Below are 23,883 nucleotides of genomic sequence, written 5' to 3'. Positions count from 1 at the left end.
GGCTTCTGCGGAGGGAGCGGGAGCCGGGCGCGGCGGCTGCGGGCGGAGGGAGGAAGTGAAGCGTAATTTGAGGAAGATGGATGAGTCCGGAGGGCGACACCCCCAGCCCTCCCGCTCGCCCGCCCCCTCCCTCCTTATGAGAGAGAGAGGGAGCGCGGCGCCGGAGCCACACTGCGCCGAGCCCGCGCCCCGCCGGCACCTCGGCCCGGGAGCCAGGGAGCGAGCCCTGCGTGTCCGCGTGGGGCGCCCGAGCCGCGGGGCGCACGGCGGCGCTCGGAGGGGAGCGCCCTGGGGCGGCCGCAGCTCCGGGCACGATGCAGAGAGCCGGAGGCGGGGGCGCCCCCGGGGGCAGCGGCGGCGGCGGGGGCCCGGGCGCTGCCTTCTCCATCGACTCCCTGATCGGGCCGCAGCCGCCGCGCTCGGGCCACTTGCTCTACACTGGCTACCCCATGTTCATGCCCTACCGGCCGCTCGTGCTGCCGCAGGCGCTGGCCCCCGCGCCGCTGCCCGCCGGCCTCCCGCCCCTCGCCCCGCTAGCCTCCTTTGCCGGCCGCCTGACCAACACCTTCTGCGCGGGGCTGGGCCAGGCCGTGCCCTCGATGGTGGCGCTGACCACCGCGCTGCCCAGCTTCGCGGAGCCGCCCGACGCCTTCTACGGGCCCCCGGAGCTCGCTGCTGCCGCCGCCGCCGCCACTGCCACGAGAAACAACCCCGAGCCGGGCGGCCGACGCCCGGAGGGCGCGCTGGAAGCCGAAGAGCTGCTGCCCGCCCGGGAGAAAGTGGCAGATCCCGCACCGCCCCCGCCTCTGCACTTCTCAGAGACTTTCCCAAGTCTGCCGGGTAAGTGCCGGGCGACCAGGGCGCCGGGCGGGAGGCTCGTTCACCTGGAAGTCCCAGGCAGCCGCCTGCTCGGAGTCTCGGCACCTGCCTGGAGCCCTGGAATCCCAGACCCCCGGATGGCGGGTTCTGCGGAGCCACCTCCAATTCCGCTGCCGACGCGGCTCCCATAGACCCCAGCACCGCCGCCCCGCCGCGTCTCCAGAGTGCCTGCAGCCTCACCGGAGACTTGCCATCGCTCCCGCCAGAGCAGTGCCTTTCCTCCCAGCAGTCTAGTCCTCCAGCCTCAGCTCCTGCGTCTCCTTTTCAGAATCCCTTCATTTTTCTCCTCTGCTGGGAATAGAGAAGCTGCCAGTGTGGGATTCCTGGGGACACCAGCAAGACCCCTGGGTGAGGGTACAGTGGGGCAGCTGTCAGTTCATTAAGGGCTTCTGAAGAGACGATTGTACTGACCGCAAACGGGCTCTGTGAGCGCAGGGGCAGAGGGAGGGTCTTAGAGTGGTGCTGACGGTGAGGGTGGCTGTCTTTCTCTCACAGTTGTAGAGGTCACTTTTTATTGGCAGATTTAGAGCTAAGCCTTGAGGAACCAAGTAGGGGTCCTAAGGGAACATTAGCTAGCAGGGGGCCTAGCACTGCTGGACCAAGGTTGACTGGGAGGCCAAGAGAGAGGCTACAGGCTGGGCTGAGTTGGGTGTGGCCCAAAGGCCTGGAGTCCAGAATCCAGCTAAGATTCTGGAACCAGTGAGATTCAGCTAAGAGATATTCAGGAATCCTGGACCCTCCATAGGAGGACTCCCTCTCAATAGAGGCAAGGTGTTTCCGAACTGAACCCTGTTGCGAATCAATCTAAACAGGCTTCCCTATTGATCCTTAACCTCCAGAAGCTGGAAAAGCTTTCCGCCATCCAGGAGCAGATTCAGGTGTGCTGAGAGCCAAAGCTTACGCAGTTTGGTGGGTGGGCCCTATTTAAGAAAAAACGGGCTGCCTGCAAGTGTGGCGATCCTGAAGAGCTTAAAGCTCGTTAGCGGCAGGATGAACCTGCCTCTGCTTAACCAGGTTAGCAGGTGGAAGTGACCCAGGAGGCCTGGGGGCTGACTCTAGTGGAGACAGGGAGGAAAGCCAAGAGCCCTTTTGTCCTTTGCCAGCAGAGAGCAATTCCTGAGGATAGGTTCCTGGGCCCTCTTTCAGACCCCAAGGGCTGCTGTAGAGTCCGCCTTCCTCTTCTTTGCCCCTCTAGCCCTGGGCATTTTGGCTTTGGGGATTCAGCTGTTGGGTTTTTTTGTACCTGGTTGGACCAGGAGGAGCCAGTGACTGACGTCTAAGCAGCATCTCCTGAGGAGGACCCAAAGGAAATGACAGAGCAGCAACTGGAAGGTGGGAGGAGATGCCCACAAGATGAAAGGGGCCAGAGTGGAGGGAAGGAGGGGCAGCTGGCAGGAGGATGGGAAGAGGAAAAGATCAGCGGGATGTTTTGAATAGGGTGGTCCTAAGGCAGAAAGGGAAGCGAGGCAGGCGTCAGAGGGATGGCTTTGGAGGCAGTAGGAGAAGCAGACACCCGAGGAAGAGATGAGCTGAGCAGGAGGAGAGAGGAAGACACCCCAGTGGAGGGGAGCTGGGGGGATTATCCCCAGACCATGGGAGAACAAGCAACGTGTCCTACTCTTTCAGGTTCCCCTCAGTTCTTCTTTTGACCCATTCGTATAATGGGGGCTCTTTTCTGAAGCAGATAGAATATTGGCAGTAAAACCAGACATTGAGAGAGAGAGAGAGAAAGGAATAAACAGAGGAAAAGAACAGAAGAGAAATACTGAGGAATAGAATAGAGGAAAGGATGAACAAATGAGCTGTATACCCAGATTATCCAAAGAGCATATGAGAAAGGAGAGGGCCACCTATTGGAAGAGGCATGTGCAAGGGATTTCTAGCGTTGGCGACACGAAAAGGGAACAGTATTTCTGGAACAGAAGTGTGTGTGTATGTGAAAGAGTTCTGTCTTGAGAGGATTAGGAAGGAACTAAATACATATACTAGTAGGAAAGAAGGGAAAGTGTCAACACTAGGAGTAATTTTTTTAAAAAGGTGTTTCAATACTGGGAGTGAGAAGAAACTGGAAGTTATATATAGAGAATGCTGAAGGAAAGATCTTCATCACTGGAGGGAATATTGGAAGCAGTAAAGAGATTGTACTTCGTCCTTGGAGTAAAGACAAGGAATTTCTTTGCTAGGAACGATGGGAAGGAGGCCTTACAGAGGAAGAGTTCTGAGAGGTGCTGGCGTGAAGGCAATCATCCATTGGGAAGAGATACACATAAAGGGTTTACAGTGGGGCTTGCGGGGCTGAGCAGTAAGGAGAGGTGTCAGAAGGAACATTCGAAGGGGATGATGAGTGGGAGGGCTTCTCTGTGACCGCAGCTTCTTATCCCTCTCAGTGCAGACTCTCAACCCTTCCTCGCCGCTCCCGTCCACCTTCCCAGTCTTGATTTTTCCCTAACGTAGTCAAGAAAAGACATGGCAATTCCAGAAACGTTAGACATCACATCAGTTTAGGGAGTGATGACACATGCATGCTGAAAGTGGTGGGAAAACAAACACTCCATCTGGGGAATTGTATTAGAGTATTTAGCATGAAGTGAGAGAGTTCTCAGATTGAATAAAGGGGTTGAAACCTCAACATAGTAGAGTTTGGAGAAGGAACGACATTTTTAAAATGACAGGGGAAGGATTGCTGTCCTAGTTTGAATGGGTGACATGAGTCTGAAATTATTAATTTACATTTGTCTAGCGTTTTACAATTACTAGCCCTTTTAATGAAATTATAGTGAAGATAGGCCAATTTGGAGAACGGTGAGCAAAGTTCTTTTTGTTGGGAATTAGAAGGACTATTTCTAAAAATTTTTCTGAGAGTTGAGACAGATAGCACCGTACTAGAACTGATGAAGAAGGAAACAGAACTTTATTATGATTAGATGGCAGGGGTAGAAGCTCTATTAGCAGGCAAAAAGAAATACTGTGTACAGAAATAATGGGGTAGAAAAGGTATTGAGAATGGTATGTGGAAAATAATTCTAGGTTTGGCGTGGGGAGCAGTGGGGGTAGCTGGGAGAGGTGTCCTAGGAGGAGTGATAACAGAGAATTTTGAATTAGTAGGGAAGATTTAAGAGTATGAATCAACAGAAGCGCCCAGAGTAGTGCTGTCTAGCAAGTCATTTATGTAATTAAAATAATTTTGCTAGCCACATTCAAATAGTAAAATGAAACAGGTGAGACTAACTTCACAGTATATTTTATTTAACCCAGCGTGTCCAAAATATTATTTCAGCATTAATCAATATAAAAACTTTCATGAGATGTTTTATATCCTGTTTTCATACTAAGTCTGAAACCCAGTGTGTATTTTACACATTCAGCACATCTCAATTCAAACTAGCCCTGTTTCAGGTGGTCCATAGCCGCATGTGGACCATATTCGACGTATCAGATCGAGAGAGTTGTAAGAACAGTCACGTGAAAGTGATGAGGGAAAAGGAGCTTTGAAATGGGTGGATAGTGAAGTCCTTGGTGTATTAGGAATACGGAGAGAAGAGAGCAGTAAGCCCCAAATGACAGGAAAAAAGAGAATTCTGCCTTGAATGGGACAGGGAGAGATGATCTTGTGTGTGAAGGTGTGTGTGAGCTCTGACAGTTATCAAAGTTAACTTAAGGATGTGGTGTGAATACACATCACAGAGAGGACAGGTGAAGAGGATGCTGTGTGCTGGGGAATGATGAAAAGAGCTGGCCATTTGGAGAAATGCAGGAGAAAACTTTAAATTGCAGGTGTCTAGAGCAGTGATTCATTCAGGGAGAAGAGGGTTGGATTGCCTGAAAACAAATAGTTAAGAGCTGAGGGATGGTGGACACTCCATATGTAATTGTTGGACTGACGGTACAAATCCAGTGAGAGGTTGATATGAAAGATAATGCCAGTACTGAGCATGGTGGAGAAAAGAACATTTGTGGTTGAGATGGTATAGAAAAGAGAACACGATGGGACAAAGCTGGGAGATGGCAGTGTAGTGAACATTATTTTTTAAAACTAAACCGAAAAAGATGTGCTAATTTCTGAAGAGAGATTGGCAATGATAATGGAAATCATGCGAGGAGACTAGGGAAACTTCCTGGGAGCATGATATCTGAATGCTGATTGCTGTAAGTCAAGCGCCGGTTATAGCTAGCGAACATTGTAGATGACCATCAATTTCTGAATAGGTGTCCATTATGACTGTCAAGATATATTTACTGATGAGAGAAAAACAGGAAGGGGTAATGTGACATGGGATCAGAGACTTCTGTTGTTCGAAGCAGGAGGGAGCTTTTTCTTGGGAGTGATGGAGAGCATGTTTTCCTAGAGATTTTGAGGAGGAGTAAACAGGGAGAGCGATTGCTCCATTGACACGTATAGAAAGGCAAATATTGCATTAACTTAATGTGATGGAAGGAACGTCTACTTAGAAGTCGTGACACATGGGTCCAGGTCTCAACTTTGTCAATCATTAGCTGTACAACTTTACCAAGCCACTTAGTTCAATTCAGGGAACGTTTATTGTGTGTCTGTTATGGCCTTAGTATTGTTTAAAACACTACAGGAGATTCAAAGTCTTATAACTTCTCTAGGCTTCAGTTTCCTCACCTGTAACATAAAAGCTTTAGTTCAGATGATTTCTTTTTTTTTTTTTTTTTTTTTTTTTGCGGTACGCGGGCCTCTCACTGTTGTGGCCTCTCCCGTTGCAGAGCACAGGCTCCGGACGCGCAGGCTCAGCGGCCATGGCTCACGGGCCCAGCCGCTCCACGGCATGTGGGATCTTCCTGGACTGGGGCACGAACCCTTGTCCCCTGCATCGGCAGGCGGACTCTCAACCACTGTGCCACCAGGGAAGCCCAGTTCAGATGATTTTTAATGTTCCTTTCACTTTCATAGAATTAAAGCTTATTTCTCTAGACTCAGTGTTTAGTCGGGCTGTTAACACAGACTCCATGGACCTCCTGTGAGGAGATCTGTTAATTATGGGTGGGAAAAAAATTACATCTTTATTTCTACTAACTTCTCACTAAAATTTGGCACCTCCTGTAATTATGAAGGTAGGCCAGAAACCATGGTAGTTTCCCCAGTACCTGAGATTTTTGTCACCAATAGAAATCACAGATATTTTCATAGAAATTTACAATCTTTGGTGACATCTTGTTGTTTAATGATTTAGGAAAGAAACACAAATTATTCTCAAATGCATTTAAAATATTTGATAACTAGATTTTATGTAATTGGCTTCTAATGTAATCCTGTGTGTTTTATGTTATGCACCTAAAAGCATTATTCCAAGAAGGGGTTCACAGGCCTTGTCAGGCTGCCAAAGAGACCCTGGTTGAGAGAGAGAGATCTCAGAAATGACAGCGGAAAACGTTCCTGGAGGTTTGGAATGCGATCCTGAGATGCCTTGTGCCACAGTGAAGGTAGCACTTGGGAGGGTTGGAAGACAGAGGGGTCTCTGCTGTGACAAATGCAGCTATGGAGGTACAGATTCTAGATGGTAGGAGCATAATCCTTAGACTCAGAGTGATGGGCATGAATAGTCGGTACTGGGGATAACGGGAGAGAGGCAGTAATTGGAATAATGAGGGGGAAATGTTTTAATTGGAAAGAACGAGGAACATAATCTAAGCAAAGTGCTTTGCACTGACAGTAATGTTACTCTCAATGCAATACAGTGGGAAGCTACAGGCAAGGATTTTGCCTTGGAAATAACGGGGAAAGAGGATCTTTGCAGTGAAACGGATTGGGGATTAGGAAAGAGCAATGAGAGAAGCAGTGGGGTAGATGTACAAAAAGAGAGAAGCTTAAATGGGAACGATGAGAAGGAAAGAGTTGGCTGGGGGAGAACTTTTACCTAGAGGGGATGGGAAATGCCCCAGGCCGGGGCCGGACAGAGGAAACCCCTCATCTGAAACAGTGAGAAGGACAGAGCGCTGTATGCCCGTGGTGGTGCCCACGGCTGTGACGGTGATAAAGGAGGCCTGGATCGGGAGTGGTAGAGAAGAGGTTGGGGTTTTTCACTGGCGATACGATCATGCTGGGAGAAAGTTACAGCTTAGAGTAATGTGGAAGAAGTTTTGATGTGCTGATTGGGAGAGTGCTAGGGGAAAGAGATGCTTGCGTTTGGAGTGATAGGAGAGTGACCTTCACGAGTTGAATTAAGTGTTAGTAGGAAGAGACAGCACTGTATGGCAGGTAGTCATGAGGCAGCGCCTTCATCCCCTTCCCATCATGGAAGGGAAAGGAATACTCTTCCAGTGATGAAATGAGAAGTCTGTATTAGAAGCAAATGTGGGGGGGGGGGGTAGGGGGGAGGGCTGGGGGCGGGGCATGGAGTGCCGGGGGGGGGGGGGCTGCCGGGACTAACAGAGACTAGGGTTATGAGGAGAAAGCACTGGGGGTAATGGGAGATGGATTTCTTGACTGTGAATTATGGAGGAAGTGGTATTAAAGTAGAAGTATTGGGTAAGCTGGAACTCTGTATTGGAAGCAATGGGAAGAGAAGTGATGCAGCCGTGTACTAGGAGGGAGGAGGATGACACTATCCCAAGAGGGAAGGGAAGAAGCACCTTGTGCTGGAATAGGTGAAAACTATCCTATAAATTATGCGCAGATACTGGGCATATGGAACTGATTGGTCTTGGCCAAATCACACCTCTGTGTGTCCCAGCTTCCTCATCAGTAAACTTAGGGGTTTGAATTAGGTGATCTCTAAGGTCGCTCCAGCTCTACAATTCTGTTTTTATCTGTAAGGATACTTTTATTAATGAATTGTTCCCTTAAAAAAAAAAAGCCATCCTGAGCAAAGGGATTGGGAGAAGAGATTCTGTACTTCTCAGCGCTGAGTTATCAGGGTCACTGACGAGGAGGCGCCTGGGATGCCTACATCTTGAGATGAATTCAGGGCTGGGCTTTAGGATGGAAAAGGCCTCATCATCTGGGATCCAGATGGTGTTACCTGAGCTCTGGCCGTTTACAGCCATCATACTGAATGAGAGAAACATTTGATAAAGGCGGGGGTAGATCTTATCTAGGCCAAAGAGACTGGGGATCGATTGTGACGGAGTTGACGTGGTGAGGAAGGAAGCAGTGCCCAAAAAGAAGACTTGTGCTGTGAAATCAGTTCCTGGTCTTCTGTATTATTTCTCCATCTGGTACAGAAGTTATGATAGGGTGACGGTGGGTTCCGGTCTCTTTTTCATTCAGTGCTGACAAAGAGATGTGGTGTCGCCCAGAGGAACGAACGCAGGCTTTGGATGCAGATCTAGGCACCACTCTTTTCGTGATCTACAGCAAAATACTAACCTCTGCAGTCTCCGTTCTCTCACCAGTAAAATAAGGGCAACAGTTCTTACCTCACAGAGTTAAGGATTAAATGAGAAGATATTTGTCCAGCATCCTAAAGTAATAGGTGTGCAAGAAATCCTGTGTTGTCCGTGTACTGGAAATGGATGGGAATTAAGCTTTCCTGGGAGTTAAGTTGGGGAAGACCTCTTTACTAGGAGTTATGATGGGTGGCACTCTCTGTACTGAAAAGGGCAGATTAGAAATAGCGCTGTGTTCCGAGGACTGGTTGTATGGGACTTGCCGGGAGAGAACATTGCGTGAACCTAATACGGGTAGAGTTGGAGTTTTGTCTTTAGCTCTTTCTCCCTCTTTTCAGTTTTCCTGTCTCACATTTTGGTGAGACACTCTGTGTAGACACTCTGTGTAGACATTCTGTGTAGACACTCTGTGGACATGGCTGCCCAAAGCTCTTCTGTGTCCCACTGGGGCCTGTACTTCCCTTCTCTCTGTTAAAACAAACATAAAACCCCAAACAAGCAAGAAAACACCCCTCCTTTTTTCTTCCTCAGAATTCCTGTTCCCTCAGGTATCTGATCTCAGCTCAGCGTTAGGAGCACAGCTATTGGATTAAAGTAATTCACACTGGATGGATTATGGAGATCTTTTCAAGTCCAGATACATTTCAGACTCGTGAAGTTTTCGGCGGCATTATCATGACTAATTTGAGGGATGACCTGGGTTTCTTTTTGGAAAAATTATTTCCGATGGGATTGGTATGGGAGCGAGGTGGGGAGGCTTACCCTCCCTGGAGTCACGCGAGTACTGTCCCTTCTAGTTAGAGCAGCGTCCGCAGTCAGAACTCTTCGGGTTGCTTGTGACAGTAGCTCAGCTCTAAATTAAGCTAAAATGGGCATTTATTGATTCACGTGGATCCAAAAATGCAAACAGTGTTGTTAGGTCTTTTTTTCTTGCTCTCAGTCTGGCTCCTGTCTCTTGTCTTTGCCTCATTTTCTCCTGATGAGAGGAAGGGGAGGACACAAGCATAAGCAGCGCTAAATTCTTATAATCCCAGATCAGGACCCCAGTGAATTCTAGCACGTGTAGAATCCTAGGACAGCTGACTCACTAGCTCGAGTCCAGTCCCCAGAGAGACCGGATGTGCGGATTGGTCAGCTCCAGGTCACCGTCCTTGTGGTCGTGAAGGTGGAGAAATGCAATTGACAGCCCCCCTCTACTGGGCAGTTGATGGGGAGCAGTGGCCAAAGGAAGGGGATGCCATCAGTGAACAGGCGGGTAAGTGGTGCTGGGCAGGCAAAAACAAACCCTGAACAGATGTCTATCAACCAGAAACAAAGAAAAGAATGTGCCTTTAACTCCCTTTCAGTATTAGGGAGGAAAGCCTTCTCCCTGGCTCGATAAGCAGTGCCAGGAGTGCTGGATACTGGGAGTGAGGCTCTGAGAGGGTTCTGTAATGCGGAGGGCAGGCAGAGATGCCGGTGGGAGGAAGATGTCTGTTCCTCAGTGAGGCTGACTCCTGGACAAGGCAGAGCTGTCCTTGAGGGGTGAGAGGCGCTTGTACAGCAGAAGCTAGAGAAGATCGGTATTAAAACTGTTTCCATAAATGGGCAGTATTATTCTTTAAATGAGAAAATACATTTCTAAATAAAAGAAATGGTGATGGGCTTCCCTGGTGGCGCAGTGGTTGAGAGTCCGCCTGCCGATGCAGGGGACACGGGTTCGTGCCCTGGTCCGGGAATATCCCACATGCCGCGGAGCGGCTGGGCCCGTGAGCCATGGCCGCTGAGCCTGCGCGTACGGAGCCTGTGCTCCCCAACGGGAGAGGCCGCAGCAGTGAGAGGCCCGCGTACCGCAAAAAAAAAAAAAAAGGTGACTGGTAAGATTACATCATACAAACAAATAATGACAGAAGAAACAGCAGAAAGATTTGAAGGGAATTTTGTCTTGGGAATGATGGGAAAAATAGCCTGTGAAAGGACAAAGGTGGAGTTTGGTGAGTGAGGCCTCTTCTGTGGTGATTTTAAGAATCTTCTCCGCGAAAGGTAAGGGAAGATGTTGATGATTAGGCTGGAGCTCTGGGTGATAAGTGAAAGGGATGCGGTCTAAACTAAAACCGGGTTTGAGAGGAAGCCCACTTGTCTGATGAGGCATCTGGGGAGGGCTTCTACTGCAGGTGGAGGGAAGAGAAGATATTGTACTGGAAAGGATGGGAAGAGCACTGATTGGAGGTTTAGGAGACCAGGATTCCAGACCTGGCTCTGTGCCTAGCTGTGTGCCTGGGAGAAATCATTTCATCTTTATTCTTTTAATTTTAAAAAATTTTTGGCTGCATCAGGCCTTCGTTGCTGCACGCGGGCTTTCTCTAGTTGCGGCGAATGGGAGCTACTCTTCATTGCGGTCCATGGGCGGCTCATTGCAGTGGCTTCTCTTGTTGTGGAGCATGGACTCTAGGTGCGCAGGCTTCAGTAGTTGTGGCTCGCAGGCTCTAGAGCGCAGGCTCAGTAGTTGTGGTGCACAGGCTTAGTTGCTCCAGAGCATGTGGGATCTTCCCAGACTGCGGCTCGAACCCGTGTCCCCTGCATTGGCAGGCAGATTCTTTTTTTATTATTATTTATTTTATTTATTTATTTATTTTTAACTGCATTGGGTCTTCATTGCTATGCCCGGGCTTTCTCTAGTTGCGGCGGGTGGGGGCTACTCTTCATTGCAGTGCACGGGCTTCTCATTGTGGTGGCATCTCTTGTTGCAGAGCACGGGCTCTAGGCACGCGGGCTTCAGTAGCTGTGGCATGTGGGCTCAGTAGTTGTGGCACGCGGGCTCTAGAACGCAGGCTCAGTAGTTGTGGCACATGGGCTTAGTTGCTCCGCGGCATGTGGGATCTTCCCGGATCAGGGCTCGAACCCATCTCTCCTGCATTGGCAGGCGGATTCTTAACCACTGTGCCACCAGGGAAGCCCCATTTCATCTTTTTGAAACTCAGTTTTTTCACCTGAAAATAAGGTTACTAACCTCCCATTACTACTACTAATAGGTCAGCTGTACTTCAGTGAGTTGCTCAAAGATGAAGGAATAATTGTGAGAGTGCTTGGGAAAGTTAAAGGTCATACAAGGGTGCTCTTGGCAATGATGATGTTAATATGCCATGAAAGGAGCTCTGAGCTTGGGGCGGTGGGGAAGTCGCCATGAACTTGTCATGAAGGTGGGAGTGATGTAGAGGAAGTTCTCCTGTCCATTTGGAGTAAAGAATGCTGAAGAGTCATGGGGAAATGGGAGAGAGAGAAAGTGAATTTTCCTTCTTGTACCTAAAATTATAGGAAGAAGTAGTAGCATAATGTGGGCATGAAATTAATGAGGATGAATGAAAAGCACATTGAAAGTGGGCTAGTTGCCATCAAGGACGGGAGAAAGGACCGTCTCCAAAGGAAACAAAGAAATAATTACGCACTGGGCGTGTTGACGCAATGAGGGTGGTGGCAGACATGCCTCTTTTTTGAGGGGTGACCTGGGTTTTTTCCCACTTTTTTACCCCACCCAAATTGGTTCTGTATTCAGGAAGTTGGGTAGTTGTCCGGAGAGTGGTTTGGGGTGTGTGAGGGTAGTGGCTCTTTAAATGGAGGGAAGAGAAGTCAGAACTGAGTGTAATGGGGGAGAGGCTTCTCCTCAGTGCGTAATAAAGACTGTGTTTTATGTCAGCTGGACCACAGCAGGCTGCGTGAGGGCCGAATGGCACAGGGGCTCTGTCTAAAGTGGTTCTCCAGTCCTGGGGGTGGTTTCCGCTCCACTACCCAGGCCCAGCATCCTTGGTGACCTCAGCCGCAGACGCCCTCTCTAGATGGTAGGAGTCTGGTGCTACTTGTTCTTTCTACTGGAGAATACCTACCACGGATTCTTTTGCCCTTGATTTCTTCCCCAGTCTGACCTGACTCGTTACCAAGTTAGGGCTTCTTTTCCTCTCGGAAGGAAAGCCCCTTGCAAGGGTGCCCCTGGAGGCTGAGTGCTTCTCTCTGGGGTGGAATGACACCCCTGGAGTGGACTCTATAAGTAATCATGGTTCAAACCCTGCGATTTCTGCTTCTTAGGATAATAGCATCTACCAGGAGAACTCTGCATGTTTCCTAATAACCAGTCTGCTTCAGTGTCATTTCCCCTAGACAGAAGCCAAAGTCTTCACAGACTGTAGACTTACCCACAGGGAACAAGCTGAAAACAATGTACTCTTTTTTTTTTTTTCTTTTCTTTTATCTTGGGGTATAGTTGATTTACAATGTTGTGTTAGTTGCAGGTGTACAGCAAAGTGATTCAGTTATACGTATACACATATCTATTCTTTTTCAGATTCTTTTCTCATACAGGTTATTACAGAGTACTGAGTAAAGTTCCCTGTGCTATACAGTAGGTCCTTATTGATTATCTATTTTATATATAAAACAATGTACTCTTACATTACCAATAATGTTATTTTCATACCCAAAGGACAGAACCTGTCCGTTTGGCCTACCTACCTACCTAGCACAGTAAAATTGTTTCCAGTTAAACATTTTTCCTTTTGCTAGAATTTTTCTCATCAGGATCATTATTTCCCATTGAAAATTTTCTACGTCTTGTTGATCAAGTTTTTTTCTTCACGTCAATCAACTATAGCATCTGCAGTTAGAAATGTACTTTTATGGACATTATATCTACCAGGTCCAATTATTCTAAATCAAAGGTTACAAATAGAAATTTTATCAACAAGATGCGCTTCTGTCAAGTTTTAGCCAAAACCATTTTTCTAGGCGCCATCTTTGTTTTGAGTATATTTACTATTAGTATTCATTATGAATTGGATAAAAGAAAAGAGTTTGCATTTATTTTTTAGCTCATTCATGAGAAAACAGTAAAGCTGTTTCAGGATCGCTGTATTGTGAAGGGTCGACCTGCCGTGCTGCTCGTCGGAGCCCTCACAGTAGCTTCCGTCACTTTGGGCCTTGCATTCTAAAGTGCTCCATCTGTCGGTGGAGCAGAGAACAAACAGCAGGGCTGCAGACGCATCACTGTTCAGGGTGGAAAAATGTAGGGCGTGTTGGGGTTTTTCCGAAAGCTTTTTACTCTCTTCCCCCCGTGCCCCGGTGTTTTTCTGTTTTCTCCCTAAACTTTTCAGCCCTTTCAGGTTCTCTGACTCATCATCTACTTCTTCTGCCGCTGTGTCTGCCCCCCTCTTGCCCCAGTCCTCCTCCTGCTGTGCCTTTCCTTCTCCCTCCCGCTCAGCCTCACTGACGGCCCCGGACCCTCTCCTCTGAGAGCGGAGCTGTGTTTTCCCCGTCGGTTGCTTTCTTCTGTTTCCCCGCCCCCACCTCCTTAGAAGAGTTGCTTATCGGCGCCCTCAATGTCATGATTCTAAAGGCTCAGGGGGGCACTCTGCCCCTGCCACTCAGGATCCCACCGGGATCAGGTAACTGAGAGAGGTTGTGGACCTGTGCTTCTTATATGGCTTTAAAAGCGGCACTGGGGGTGGCGCACTCGTGTGGGCTTGATTTTATGGAATCTGTCTGAGGACAGAGGGATGGATGGTTTGATCTCAGGAGGGCCCTGCCAGATGAGGAACCTGGGAACCTCATCTCGGTCATCATCAGTTTAGATTTATTGGACGCCCCCTGGGTGCTTGGAGCTGTGCTAAATGATTTCATCCTTCAAGCCCTGAAATCCAGTTTCTGCCTTTTTAGCAGCTGTTTAAAGTATTGCAACACTGGGCTGAGTTGTAACAAGCTTTTGTTATTTTTTCTGTTACTGTTTACTGAAAACCATGTTTTAAAAATCAGAAATTAAAAGTTAGAGGATTTAGTAATGATGTTGGGGGTTGTTCTTGATTTCCTTTAGCATAAGATCCTATAGATTCCTACCACATATGGGTTCCTCTACAGCGAATGTGAGATCAGAGGGCACACTGAAAAGTGGGTAGAATAATATTCATGGAGAGAATGTCTTATGCCCAGAGCTGGGGTGAGGGAGCAGGGCTGTAGGGAATATTATAGGAGAGGCTTGAGAAAGGAGGGACAGAAATGGAGAGGGAAAAAGTGCTTGGCAATAGTTTCTTTCATTCAGTCAACAAATATTTATGCAGTGCCTACTCTGTGCGGGTAACTTTCTAGATGCTGGGGATACAGCCATAAATATAAATAAAATAAAAAATGGTTACCTTCATGGAGCTTATGTTCTAATAGGAAGAGACAGCCAATAAAATAAGTTAATAAAGTTAGTGACACATACTACAGCAACAAGTAAAGCAGAGAAGGGAGGTCGGGAGTATTGGGAGTTTTAATTTTAAAAAGGATGATCAGAGAAGGTCTCATTGATAAAGACCTGAAGGACATAGGGAATGAGTCAGTGCAAAAATCTAGGTGAAGAATATAGTGTTTCAAACAGAAGAATAATTGGGGCAGGGGTGGGGGGAGGGGCAGAAGCAGGAGAAAATGTTGATGAACCGGGTAAGAGACGAGGGTGACTCGGGCTAGTTGGACATAGAGGAGGCGGTGAGAAGTCGGGTCGGGCATGGGCGGTGCGAGAGAGTGAAGGTCTGGTTTGAACAACACGGAAGACGGAGTTACCATTAACCGAGATGGGAAAGACGGGGGCTCAGATGGGGAAGGACTGGCTCAGGAGAAGTCTCAGGAGTTCAGTTTGGGATACGTTACGCTTGAGTCCTGGGGAAGAGGAAAATGGTGTGGGAAAGAGCCCTTAATGACATGAAAGGGGAACCCAAGGATCTGCATCTTGCAGAAATTAAACAGATTTTGGCTAGATAAGGAAGAAAGCCCGGGGTGGTGGGAGGCGAGCATCATGAGGGGTACGTCACCTGTGGACAGTGGCAGTGGATGTATCTCTTGACAGCTCACAGAGCTGGGTGCCAGTGGAGCCTGGGTGGGCTGCTAGCGAACGAAGCCCACCTGCTGGTGGCAGCAGCGAGCAGGGACAGCGTGGGAAGTCTGGGTGAGGCTAAACCAGGGTGCGCCACGTGGGTTTTGCAAAGGTCAGATAAAGCATGAAGCCCTCCAAGAAGAGGCAGGGGCTCAGGCATAAAGATACCCCTGGGGTGTGAGATGAGAACACTGACTGAGATGGAGGTGGGTGATCTGGGCAGGGCCTGAACACTGGCCTCTAAGGAAAATAACACAAACGTGGCTCCTGAGGAAAAGGAACAGGTGTGGCTTGCATCCGTGAGGGGAAAGGACAGCTCTGGGGTCCGGGAAGGGAACTGAAGGTGACTGGGCTGGTCCTGGAGGCCCTGAGCAGTTTTTGCAGGGGGGCAGGCAGATGGCAGGGTTTAGAGAGGAGCTCCAGCCAAGCTCTGAGCATTGGGATGCCGTCCAGCCGCGCACACACGTGCACAGCCCCGTTCTCTTATAAAGCATTTCACTGTTGCCCCAAGTCACTTAGCTCTGGGTTATAGTCTCAACCTCAGAGTGTGCTTAGGAGTGTACACGTGACATGTGGTGGTGTGGATAGATGTACCGCCACGTCTGCAAAGTCCTCCCCCCTTTACACAGTGAAGTCCACTGGTAAGGAGCTGACTGTTCAGTTTACGGATTACCTGTTTTGTTCTCTTTTCTACTGGTTGGTTTTCTTTTGACTTTTTGTTGCTCCACTGTTTATTGGTCCTTTGGGCAGAAAACAAGGGAGTTTGTAAAACTCAAACACTGAAAACCTTCGTAATGCATTATTTGCAGTCCTGACAAAAGTGTCAATAGATAAGATGAAAACCAGTGGCTGAATTAAATTTTAGAATTATGTATGGATGAAAATGTTTATATGCCTGGGATCACGAATGCTCAGTAGTCTGCTGAGTCAAGATTTCTTTCTCCATTTTCCTCTCTGTACCCCCCCTTGCTGAACTTCTGTTTCTCCCTCCTCCTTCCATACTCCCTCCAGGTCCCTCACTGACACCAAGCTCAGGGTCCTCAGGATTCTGAACTTGGGCAGAAAGCAGCTGTTCGTGCTTCTCAGCAACCTTGGCTGGGAAAGAGGGAGGGTGGAAAAGAGATGATGTCTTTTTAAAGTTAAGGAGAAGGACTGAAAGGGTCCTGGAGGGCTCAGTAATTGGACGAAAAATCCGGCAACTGATAAGGTGGCGTGCGGCGGGGCAGGCTCCCTGCTCTGGGCTGGATGGTCTGGTAAAGGAGAATTGGGGAGGTGGGTACAGAAACCTCCTGACTCGCAGGTGCGTGGGCAACACTTCTTGGACCCCGATTGCGGCAGGGGGAGGGACTCAGATGACCCTGAAGTTTCCATCTGGAAATGAGATTCTGAGATTCCAGGACTTCACTGGCGGTCCGGTGGTTAAGACTCTGCACTTCCAATGCAGGGGGCACGGGTTCGATTCCTGGTCGGGGAACTAAGATCCCACATGGCATGCGGCGCCGCGGCCAAAAGGTTAAAAAAAAAAAAAAAAAAGATTCCAGATTTAGGGAAGAGGGAAGGGAGGGAGGCGCGGAACAGAGGTGAGCACGTATCCCTTCCCACTAGGCCAGCGAGGAGTCCTAGGAGAATAGCAAAGGCTGCAGCTGTGGTCTCCCCCTCTCTCCTGCAAAAGTGAACTCCCCAACGTTGCTCACTCCTGCCTCTAGCCACTGAAAGGACCCCAAGCCAGGTTCTGCACTGCTTCCCTCTGGCCTGCGGCTGCGCCGTCGGGGTCTGGAGGGGGCGTCAGTGAGTGGCAAGCCCTCGGTGTGGGTCTGGAGAGGGCCGGAAGGGAGCGGGTAGGGGAAGCGAGGCCGCAGGGGTGGGGGGTGGCGGTGTCACAGTCCTGGGGACAGTGCTTTTCTGATCCATGCCCGTTGCCGCCCCCACTTTGCGGAGTGAAGTCTGTGCTGGTTAATACCTTTCTTCCCATCTCTTTGTCTTCCCGAACCTCTTCCCACCCCCCACCCCGGATGTCTCCCCTCCCGCCCCGTCTCATCCCCTCCACGTGTGTGTCTCCTCCCGCTGTCGTGCGGTCCACGCCTGGCCACGGTTCCACGTGCCGCCTCCAACCTGTCCGCCTTCTCCTCGCCGCCTCTCCCCCACCCGCTGGCTCTCACTCCCCCCAGCCGAGGGGAAGGTGTACAGCTCGGATGAGGAGAAGCCGGAGGCGCCGGCGGGAGACCCAGCAGGCAGCGAGCAGGACGAAGGGGGCTCGGGCGGTGACAGCGAGGACGACGGTTTCCTGGACAGCTCTGCAGGGGGCCCCGGGGCCCTCCTGGGACCCAAAGCGAAGCTAACGGGAAGCCTGGGGACTGGAGCTGAGGAGGGGGCGCCGCCGGCGGCGGCGGCGGGAGTCGCGGCTCCTGGGGGCAAAAGCCGGCGGCGCCGCACAGCCTTTACCAGCGAGCAGCTTTTGGAGCTGGAGAAGGAGTTTCATTGCAAGAAATACCTGAGCTTGACCGAGCGCTCCCAGATCGCCCACGCCCTCAAGCTCAGTGAGGTGCAGGTCAAGATCTGGTTTCAGAATCGGCGGGCCAAGTGGAAGCGCATCAAAGCTGGCAATGGGGGCAGCCGTTCTGGGGAGCCTGTAAGAAACCCCAAGATTGTCGTGCCCATACCCGTGCACGTCAGCAGGTTCGCGGCGCGGAGCCAGCACCAGCAGATGGAGCAGGGCGCCCGGCCCTGAGGGGCTCCCGGGGACGTCCTGAGTCTGCTCGGAGACTGGGCCAGGGTCCTGGGGACCAGAGGGGCTCCCGCTGTGATTCTGCCCTCGGACGGCGCTCAGTCGGCAATTCACGTAGCTCTAGGGGGGCTCTCCTGGCACTTGGCCCTGAGCCACTCCAGAGACCCCCAGGACTGGGGCTTCAGGGCTAAAGGGGCTTTAGGTTCTTCCTGTCGAGGAGCTGCTGGGACTGAGTTGGACCCCTAGGGCTCGGCAGGTTCCTGGCTGACGCCCTGGAATCGCTTCTGACGGGGGTGGGAGGAAGCTGGGGTGAGGCCTAGCCAAGCTGATGGCGGCTCCTTATTTATTTTGTGTGGAGTTTGTATATATGGAGCTGTCTGCCTCTGTCTGTCTGCACCCCTGAGAGGGGCTGGGGAGCTTGTGTGTTTCCTCCATCCTCAGCCAGTTTGGTTCCGTCTCACTGTCCCAGGGTGGGTACCGCCTCGCCTGTCTATAGTACAGGACGCGCAAAGAAGTGAAGTGGAACTGTCACTAGCCCGTTAGAAACCCTTCAGCACCCACCTGTCTTTCCTGTAATCTACCTCCACTAACGTCCTCTCCCGCCGCAGGTGCTGCCCACCGTCCCCGCCTCCAGCTCTCACGCTCCTGACGCGGCACCGCTTTTCTCTTTCCCATTAAACAGGCAAGCTTCTGCATCTCTGTTTTCTGCTCTTTGCAAGAGTTTGCAGACTTCAGGTAGAGGGTTCACTCCCTTTTGTGTTCTGAGGGGAAATGAAGTACTTGACCCTAGCTTACTTAGATGGGGCGTGTCTGGCCGTGTCTAAGTAGGTGGAGGTTATCAGTCGTGTGAGGGACTGGGGCCGGCCGGGGGCTCACCCCCATCACCTGGGAGCCCATTAATAGATCCTCTCCCGTGTAGAGGACATGGCAGCTCAGTCCATCTCTGCTGCTCTTTGATATTCCAGACATCAGGGCCTGGAGTAAAAAGACTCATTTCTAGTGCTCTAACAGCATTAATTGTGGTCTCCCCCCACCCCCGGCCCCACCGTCCATTGCACCGTTTACGAAGCTTGGGATCCCAAGTCCTCTTCTGCTATAAAATGAGTTTGGTTGAGAGGGCCCACTGCGACCTGGACGAGGCAGGAATGTGTCTGACGGCTCTGGAAGGGTGTGTGCTGTGGAGGAGGCTTGGGGGTTGGAATTCTGTGAGCAGATTAAGGAACAGCGTTAATGGTGGACGAAGTAAACATACAGACATGAGGCTTCAGGGGCACTTGCAAGAAACAGAGTAGACCGAGAGGGAAACGAGGCAAGCTGAAGCTGTTTGCCATTCCCCCACCTTCACAGACGGGCTACCATCCTGGACCAGCTGTGGAGCCAGGCCGCACAGGCATCGGGGGGACAGAGTTACCACAGAAACCAGCTGAAGTCGGTATCGTGGTTAACGGGGCTTCCTGGGAAGAAACAGGACCTGCATTGAGTTGGGAGGAGAGGTGGAGTAGAACAGAAAAAAAAAATTGGCTGTGAGTGAGGCCAGGTCAGAGAGGGGAGGGAAGTCCAGCTCAGTCTAGCCCCCGGCCAGCTTCCTCACCTGCGTCAGAGGGCACCTTGCTGCGGTTCCCCATTCCTGGTTTGCAAGCCAGCCGCTGTCTAGTTGCTCACGTCTATTGCCTGCCTCTTCCAGTGAGACCGAGACGGCCCTTCCCTGGCAGCTCTTTCCTCCTAGCTGGTTCTGGCAACCAAACGGAACGCAGCCTGGAGCTGTGACTGGTCACGAGCAATGGTGGCACGGCGCCCTGGCTGGGACACACACAGCCGGGTCCTCGCTATCTTTTGGCTAAATTCCAGCAAGGCTGGAGAATCAGGCTGAAAACATGTAGTCCAGACCAGCCCCATTCCTGATCTAGATCAAGGCTGTCTGCTACCTTTGACTCACCCACATGGGGAACCTACAGGGTGAGATTCTTTTTCGGAGAGAAGCCAGGCAGAGGTCGAGGATCCCAGGAGCGGCTGTCTTGATGCCGGGAATCCGGGTGGGTCCGCACGTCTAGCTGGGCTGGAGCCGAGGCCCCCTGGCTCTGCCCCCAGTGAGGGGAAGGGGGGCGGGGAGAACTAGCAAGACCAAGGCCTCCATCTGCCCGTTTGTCCTGCATTTACCTCTGAAGCCTCCTAAACTATACCAGGCAGCCTTCAGCCACCCAAGGGGCTTCTTTTCCTTGGGGAACCTGGAGGTGATTATTGCTAGTGTTTTCTGAGCCCAGGAGCCCAGTCTCACACACACCCATGGCCCTGTCTCTGTTCTGCCCTCATCCTTGTTTAAGGCTCTTGTCAGCCTGGCGAAAGGACCAAGACAGTAAAATCTGGTTTCCTCTCTGAATAGCTTTACTTGGCTGATTTCCCTACACACAGGCAAGGGCCGTGCAGAGCGCCAGCCCGCCACACCCAATGTACAAGGGCCACCAGCAGAGCAGCTCCAGGAAACGGGGGAAGCAACGGGCTCCCTAGGGAGTAGGGACCCTAACTTAGCAGTTCTCACCCTTCAAGAACAGGTACAGAGGGGTTTCTCCCAGGTTTTATTTCTAGAATAACTAAGGGATAGTCGGAGGGAAAAGCAGAAGCTCTGGATTCTGCCTCCAGTTTGGCAAGGGGTTGCCAAGGGGGCTGTTCTGCTGTCGGTGACCCACCCCCTCCCCTCTCCTCAAACGCAAAGCCTAGGGATGAGTTCCCCAGAGAAGCGCTGCCACTCAACCCATCCCGTCCTCAGGACTCTCCCCCCTGGGCACGGACCCGCGTGGCTCCCTGAACCCCTGGCTGTGGGGCTGGTTCCCAGACACCTAGGAAGGGGGGCTGTGCTCCTGCCCTCTCTGCGGGTGAACCGTGGGCAACTCAGCTGTGCTGTGAGGTCACTGGACAGAATACTGATGAAAATGAGGAGACCCACAGAAAGCCATTCTGAGGGTGGAGGCGGCAGGGCAGGGGGGCAGCAGCAGGAAGCTTCGAGTGGGGAGCACGGAGCTCGACCCTCCTCCTGGCAGGCTCGACCCTCCTCCCGGTGCTGCTGAGAAACTCAACTACGCTCCTGGCAAGAGAGGGCTGAGAGAAACGCACGTAGGAGGCTGGGGGGGGGGGTGGTCACCTAGCCTCCAGCCTGCCTCCTGGACGGGGGTGGGGGGGGGTGGATGGGGTATCCTAAAGTAAAGTACAGCAAAGATGAGAGGACAGGGACAAAGGAGAAGAGAGAGATGAGAGGGGCATTTTCGGAACGGCAGGGAGATGAGAGGGGAGATGAAGGCCCCACACACACAGTCTGGTTTATTGGCACATCTCACACACACCAAATATGTACACAAACATAAATATTCCAATGTACACATTTACATGGGACTCGCAGGTCACTCCCCCCAGCGTCTGCCCCACCCAGGCTCCGTTTTAGGAGGAGGCTCCCAGGGGGCCGGCACGAGAAGGCAGGAACCTGGAGGAGGGCGAGGTCCTGCTCCCCTCTCCTCACAGCACCGCCAAAGGGTCCTGTCCCTTCTCAGTGGCGCCGGAGGGCAGGGGCCAGACCCCTCCGACCCCTCCGCTGCAGCTCCAAGCCTGGCGTCTCCTCGGACCCTTCTGTGTCTCCCGTTTAGTTCTTCCCTTTGGCTCTTCCCGTCTCCTGCTCCTCCTCCTCTCCGCGTGTCCCTGCTTCTCAGTCTCTGTGTCTTTGTTTCTCCCAGCGCCCGTAGGGAGGTGGGTCCCCATGCCCTGGAGTCCTTGTGGCCCCTCTGCCCTCTTCCTGGGCCTTACAGGAGACTAGGGCTTCGGTGCAGCTCAGCGGAGGTGCTGCTGCCGTTGGCAGGCTCTCTGCTGGGGGTCGGGGCTAAGCTGCAGCCCTCCCCGGGGCAGCCATGCTGGATCAGGATGTCTGCGCACTCCTGGCTGCCGGCCCGGCGAGCATAGGCCAGCGGGGTCAGGCCCCGGGCGTCCCGGCTCCTCACGTCCACCCCGTACTGCAGAAGAAAGCACGGTTGGCACGGTTGGCGGGACACGGCGGGAAAGGTGTGGGTTCCCGGGGAGAAAAGGGAGAGGCGGCTCTCAGAGGGCTGGGGTGAGGAGGACGTCAGGGAGGTCAGGGGCACCTGCGGGGCGGGAGCCCCGACTCACCCAGATGAGCAGCTGCGTGAAGACGACGTTGGCCATGGCGCTGGAGAGATGCAGGGCCGTCCGCCCGTCCCCGTCCCCGTAGGTCTCGTTCACCTCTTCCTTGGACCCGTGGGCCAGGAGCATCACCAGCAGCCGCAGGTCGTCTTCCACCACCGCTCGGAGCAGCTGCTGCCCCAGCGGCACATCCGAGCTGGGCAGCGGGGCCAGGAAGAGCTTCTGCTCGTACTTGGCCCGGATCCAACGCTCCTTCTCCTCTCTGCGAGCACAGGAGGGGCCGGGCCGGGGGTCACGGGGGTGAAGGGGCCGCAGAGGCGAGCCTGAGGGACCCGGGGGCGTCAGGGGGCAGCGGGCGGCACAGAGGGTGTGGAAGAAGTGGAAGAGAGCTCCGGGGGAGGCCCCTGGGGGCCGAGAGGGCAGGAAGATTCCCGGCAGGGGGCGGTGGCAGCTTATCTGGCCCTGCAGGAACAAAGGAGGCGGGGGCCCACACTGGGGGCCCACGCACGACCCTATCTACCACCCATTCTCCCCATCTCAGAGCTCAGGCCGTGGCCTTCGCGCCACAGAGCGATAGGGCCCTGCGCATGCGCCTCCCGCTGGCCCCCTGACCTGCTGATAACGCTGAGAAAGGGCCCGTTGTTGTGAGGCGCTGAGTGACAGGAGGGGGAGGGGCACCCCCAGGGGCCTACTGCCAAGCAGAGCAACGCCGGGCTTTAATTAACCCTTCCAGCCCTGTCACAGCTGCCCGGCCCCACCCCCAGTTCTCCCCACCTGGCAGGAGCGCCCACGTCCCCGCCCTTGCCGGCCAGCGCCAGGGCCCCCGCCCTCACCTGCAGGCGTCGGGCCCTGGCTTCGCGTAGCCGTCCAGGGCCCCCTCCCAGACACTGTTGGCCAGGGCATTGCCCATCGCAGTCATGACGGCCAGCAGCTCAGGTGGCCAGTCATCGAGGTCGAGGGAGCGGACCCGGGACAGGTGAGCCCCCAGATGCCGGTGGGTCCCCGAGCACTCGATGCACATCAGGGCGCCCAGGTTCAGGCTGGCCCAGTCTGGATCTAGGTGCGGAGAGGAAGCAAGATGAAGCCCATGGGCAACCAGAGGGAGACCACCAGGAAAGCCCTCCGTGCCGCTGTTCTCGGCCTACGAGAGGCCTCCTGCAGCGCTTCCTCCACAAAGCTGGTCGCGCTTTCTCTAAGCCACCCACAAGCCCGGCCCCGCCGGCCCGGCACTCACTGGGGGCGTCGCAGTCAATACAGAAGCTGTTGCCACGGACGGTGCGCACGGCCTGCACAGCCAGAGCTGCGTCCTGGTTCCCCAGTCGAGTCTGCCTCGGGGGGAGACGCAGGGGTGGCTGGTCAGTCGCGAGGCCAACCTGGGACCCCACCCCACCCGGGCCTCCGGGCCAACCTTGTCCTTGGCGCTGCGGCAGCCCTGCAGGCTGGCGAGGATCTGGGCCTGCACGCTCTGCACCCACAGTTCCCGCTCCTCTGCTGTCGAGGCCTCGAAGTGCCACGTCTGCCCGGTGAGGGACACCACCACGAACTCGAACGGCTCCTCGGCCTCTGCGGGCACAAGGGCGCGCGCCGGCGTGAGGGCAGAGGGCCCCTGCCGGCTCGCACGTGCAGGGACACGCCCACCACCACGAACTCCAACGGCTCCTCCCCCTCTGCGGGCACAGGGGCGCGCGCCGGCGTGAGGGCAGAGGGCCCCTGCCGGCTCGCACGTGCAGGGACAAGCCACCCCAGCCTCGAGGACCGCTCTCTCCAGGGCACCTCGCGGGGAGTCGGGGGCAGAGCGCCGTGTGGAGCCCCCAGACCTCCGTCCTAGCCGCCTGCGGAGCCTGGGAGAAAAAGGTGGGCAAGCGAGGCTCTGGCATCCCTGGCACTGCTGGGAATGGGTCTGGAAAGCAGAGGG

At 53.0% G+C, this 23,883-nt stretch overlaps 2 protein-coding genes across 7 annotated transcripts in view; one reads left to right on the top strand and one right to left on the bottom strand.

Moving 5' to 3' along the window:
* The first annotated feature begins 299 nt into the window (after positions 1-299).
* GBX1 (gastrulation brain homeobox 1) lies at positions 300-20,931 on the top strand. Its single transcript, XM_067747474.1, has 2 exons — positions 300-840; positions 17,272-20,931. The coding sequence occupies exons 1-2, from the start codon at positions 315-317 to the stop codon at positions 17,829-17,831; spliced, it is 1,086 nt and encodes a 361-aa protein (XP_067603575.1). The 5' UTR covers positions 300-314; the 3' UTR covers positions 17,832-20,931.
* Positions 20,932-21,082: 151 nt separating this feature from the next.
* AGAP3 (ArfGAP with GTPase domain, ankyrin repeat and PH domain 3) overlaps positions 21,083-23,883 on the bottom strand; it is a 56,374-nt gene continuing 53,573 nt past the window's right edge. For all 6 annotated transcript variants that reach the window (XM_067747455.1, XM_067747456.1, XM_067747452.1 and 3 more), the window contains 5 exons: positions 23,377-23,531; positions 23,203-23,293; positions 22,802-23,024; positions 21,975-22,230; positions 21,083-21,820 (listed from right to left, as the gene is read on the bottom strand). In XM_067747455.1, the coding sequence (XP_067603556.1) occupies positions 21,614-21,820; positions 21,975-22,230; positions 22,802-23,024; positions 23,203-23,293; positions 23,377-23,531 (932 nt within the window). In that variant the 3' untranslated portion in view covers positions 21,083-21,613. The remainder of the gene's footprint in view (positions 21,821-21,974; positions 22,231-22,801; positions 23,025-23,202; positions 23,294-23,376; positions 23,532-23,883) is intronic.

Source organism: Pseudorca crassidens, chromosome 8 (assembly GCF_039906515.1).
Source record: "Pseudorca crassidens isolate mPseCra1 chromosome 8, mPseCra1.hap1, whole genome shotgun sequence".
Classification (NCBI taxonomy): domain Eukaryota; kingdom Metazoa; phylum Chordata; class Mammalia; order Artiodactyla; family Delphinidae; genus Pseudorca; species Pseudorca crassidens.
Note: the sequence above shows the minus strand (reverse complement) of the source record. Positions and strands in the feature narration are given on the sequence as shown.

What these genes read in the sequence shown, in the direction of transcription:
- GBX1 (XM_067747474.1), top strand. Translation starts at nt 315, where the DNA reads ATGCAGAGAGCCGGAGGCGGGGGCGCCCCCGGGGGCAGCGGCGGCGGC. An exon ending in GACTTTCCCAAGTCTGCCGG is followed by an intron (nt 841 to 17,271) that starts GTAAGTGCCGGG and finishes CACTCCCCCCAG; the next exon opens with CCGAGGGGAAGGTGTACAGC.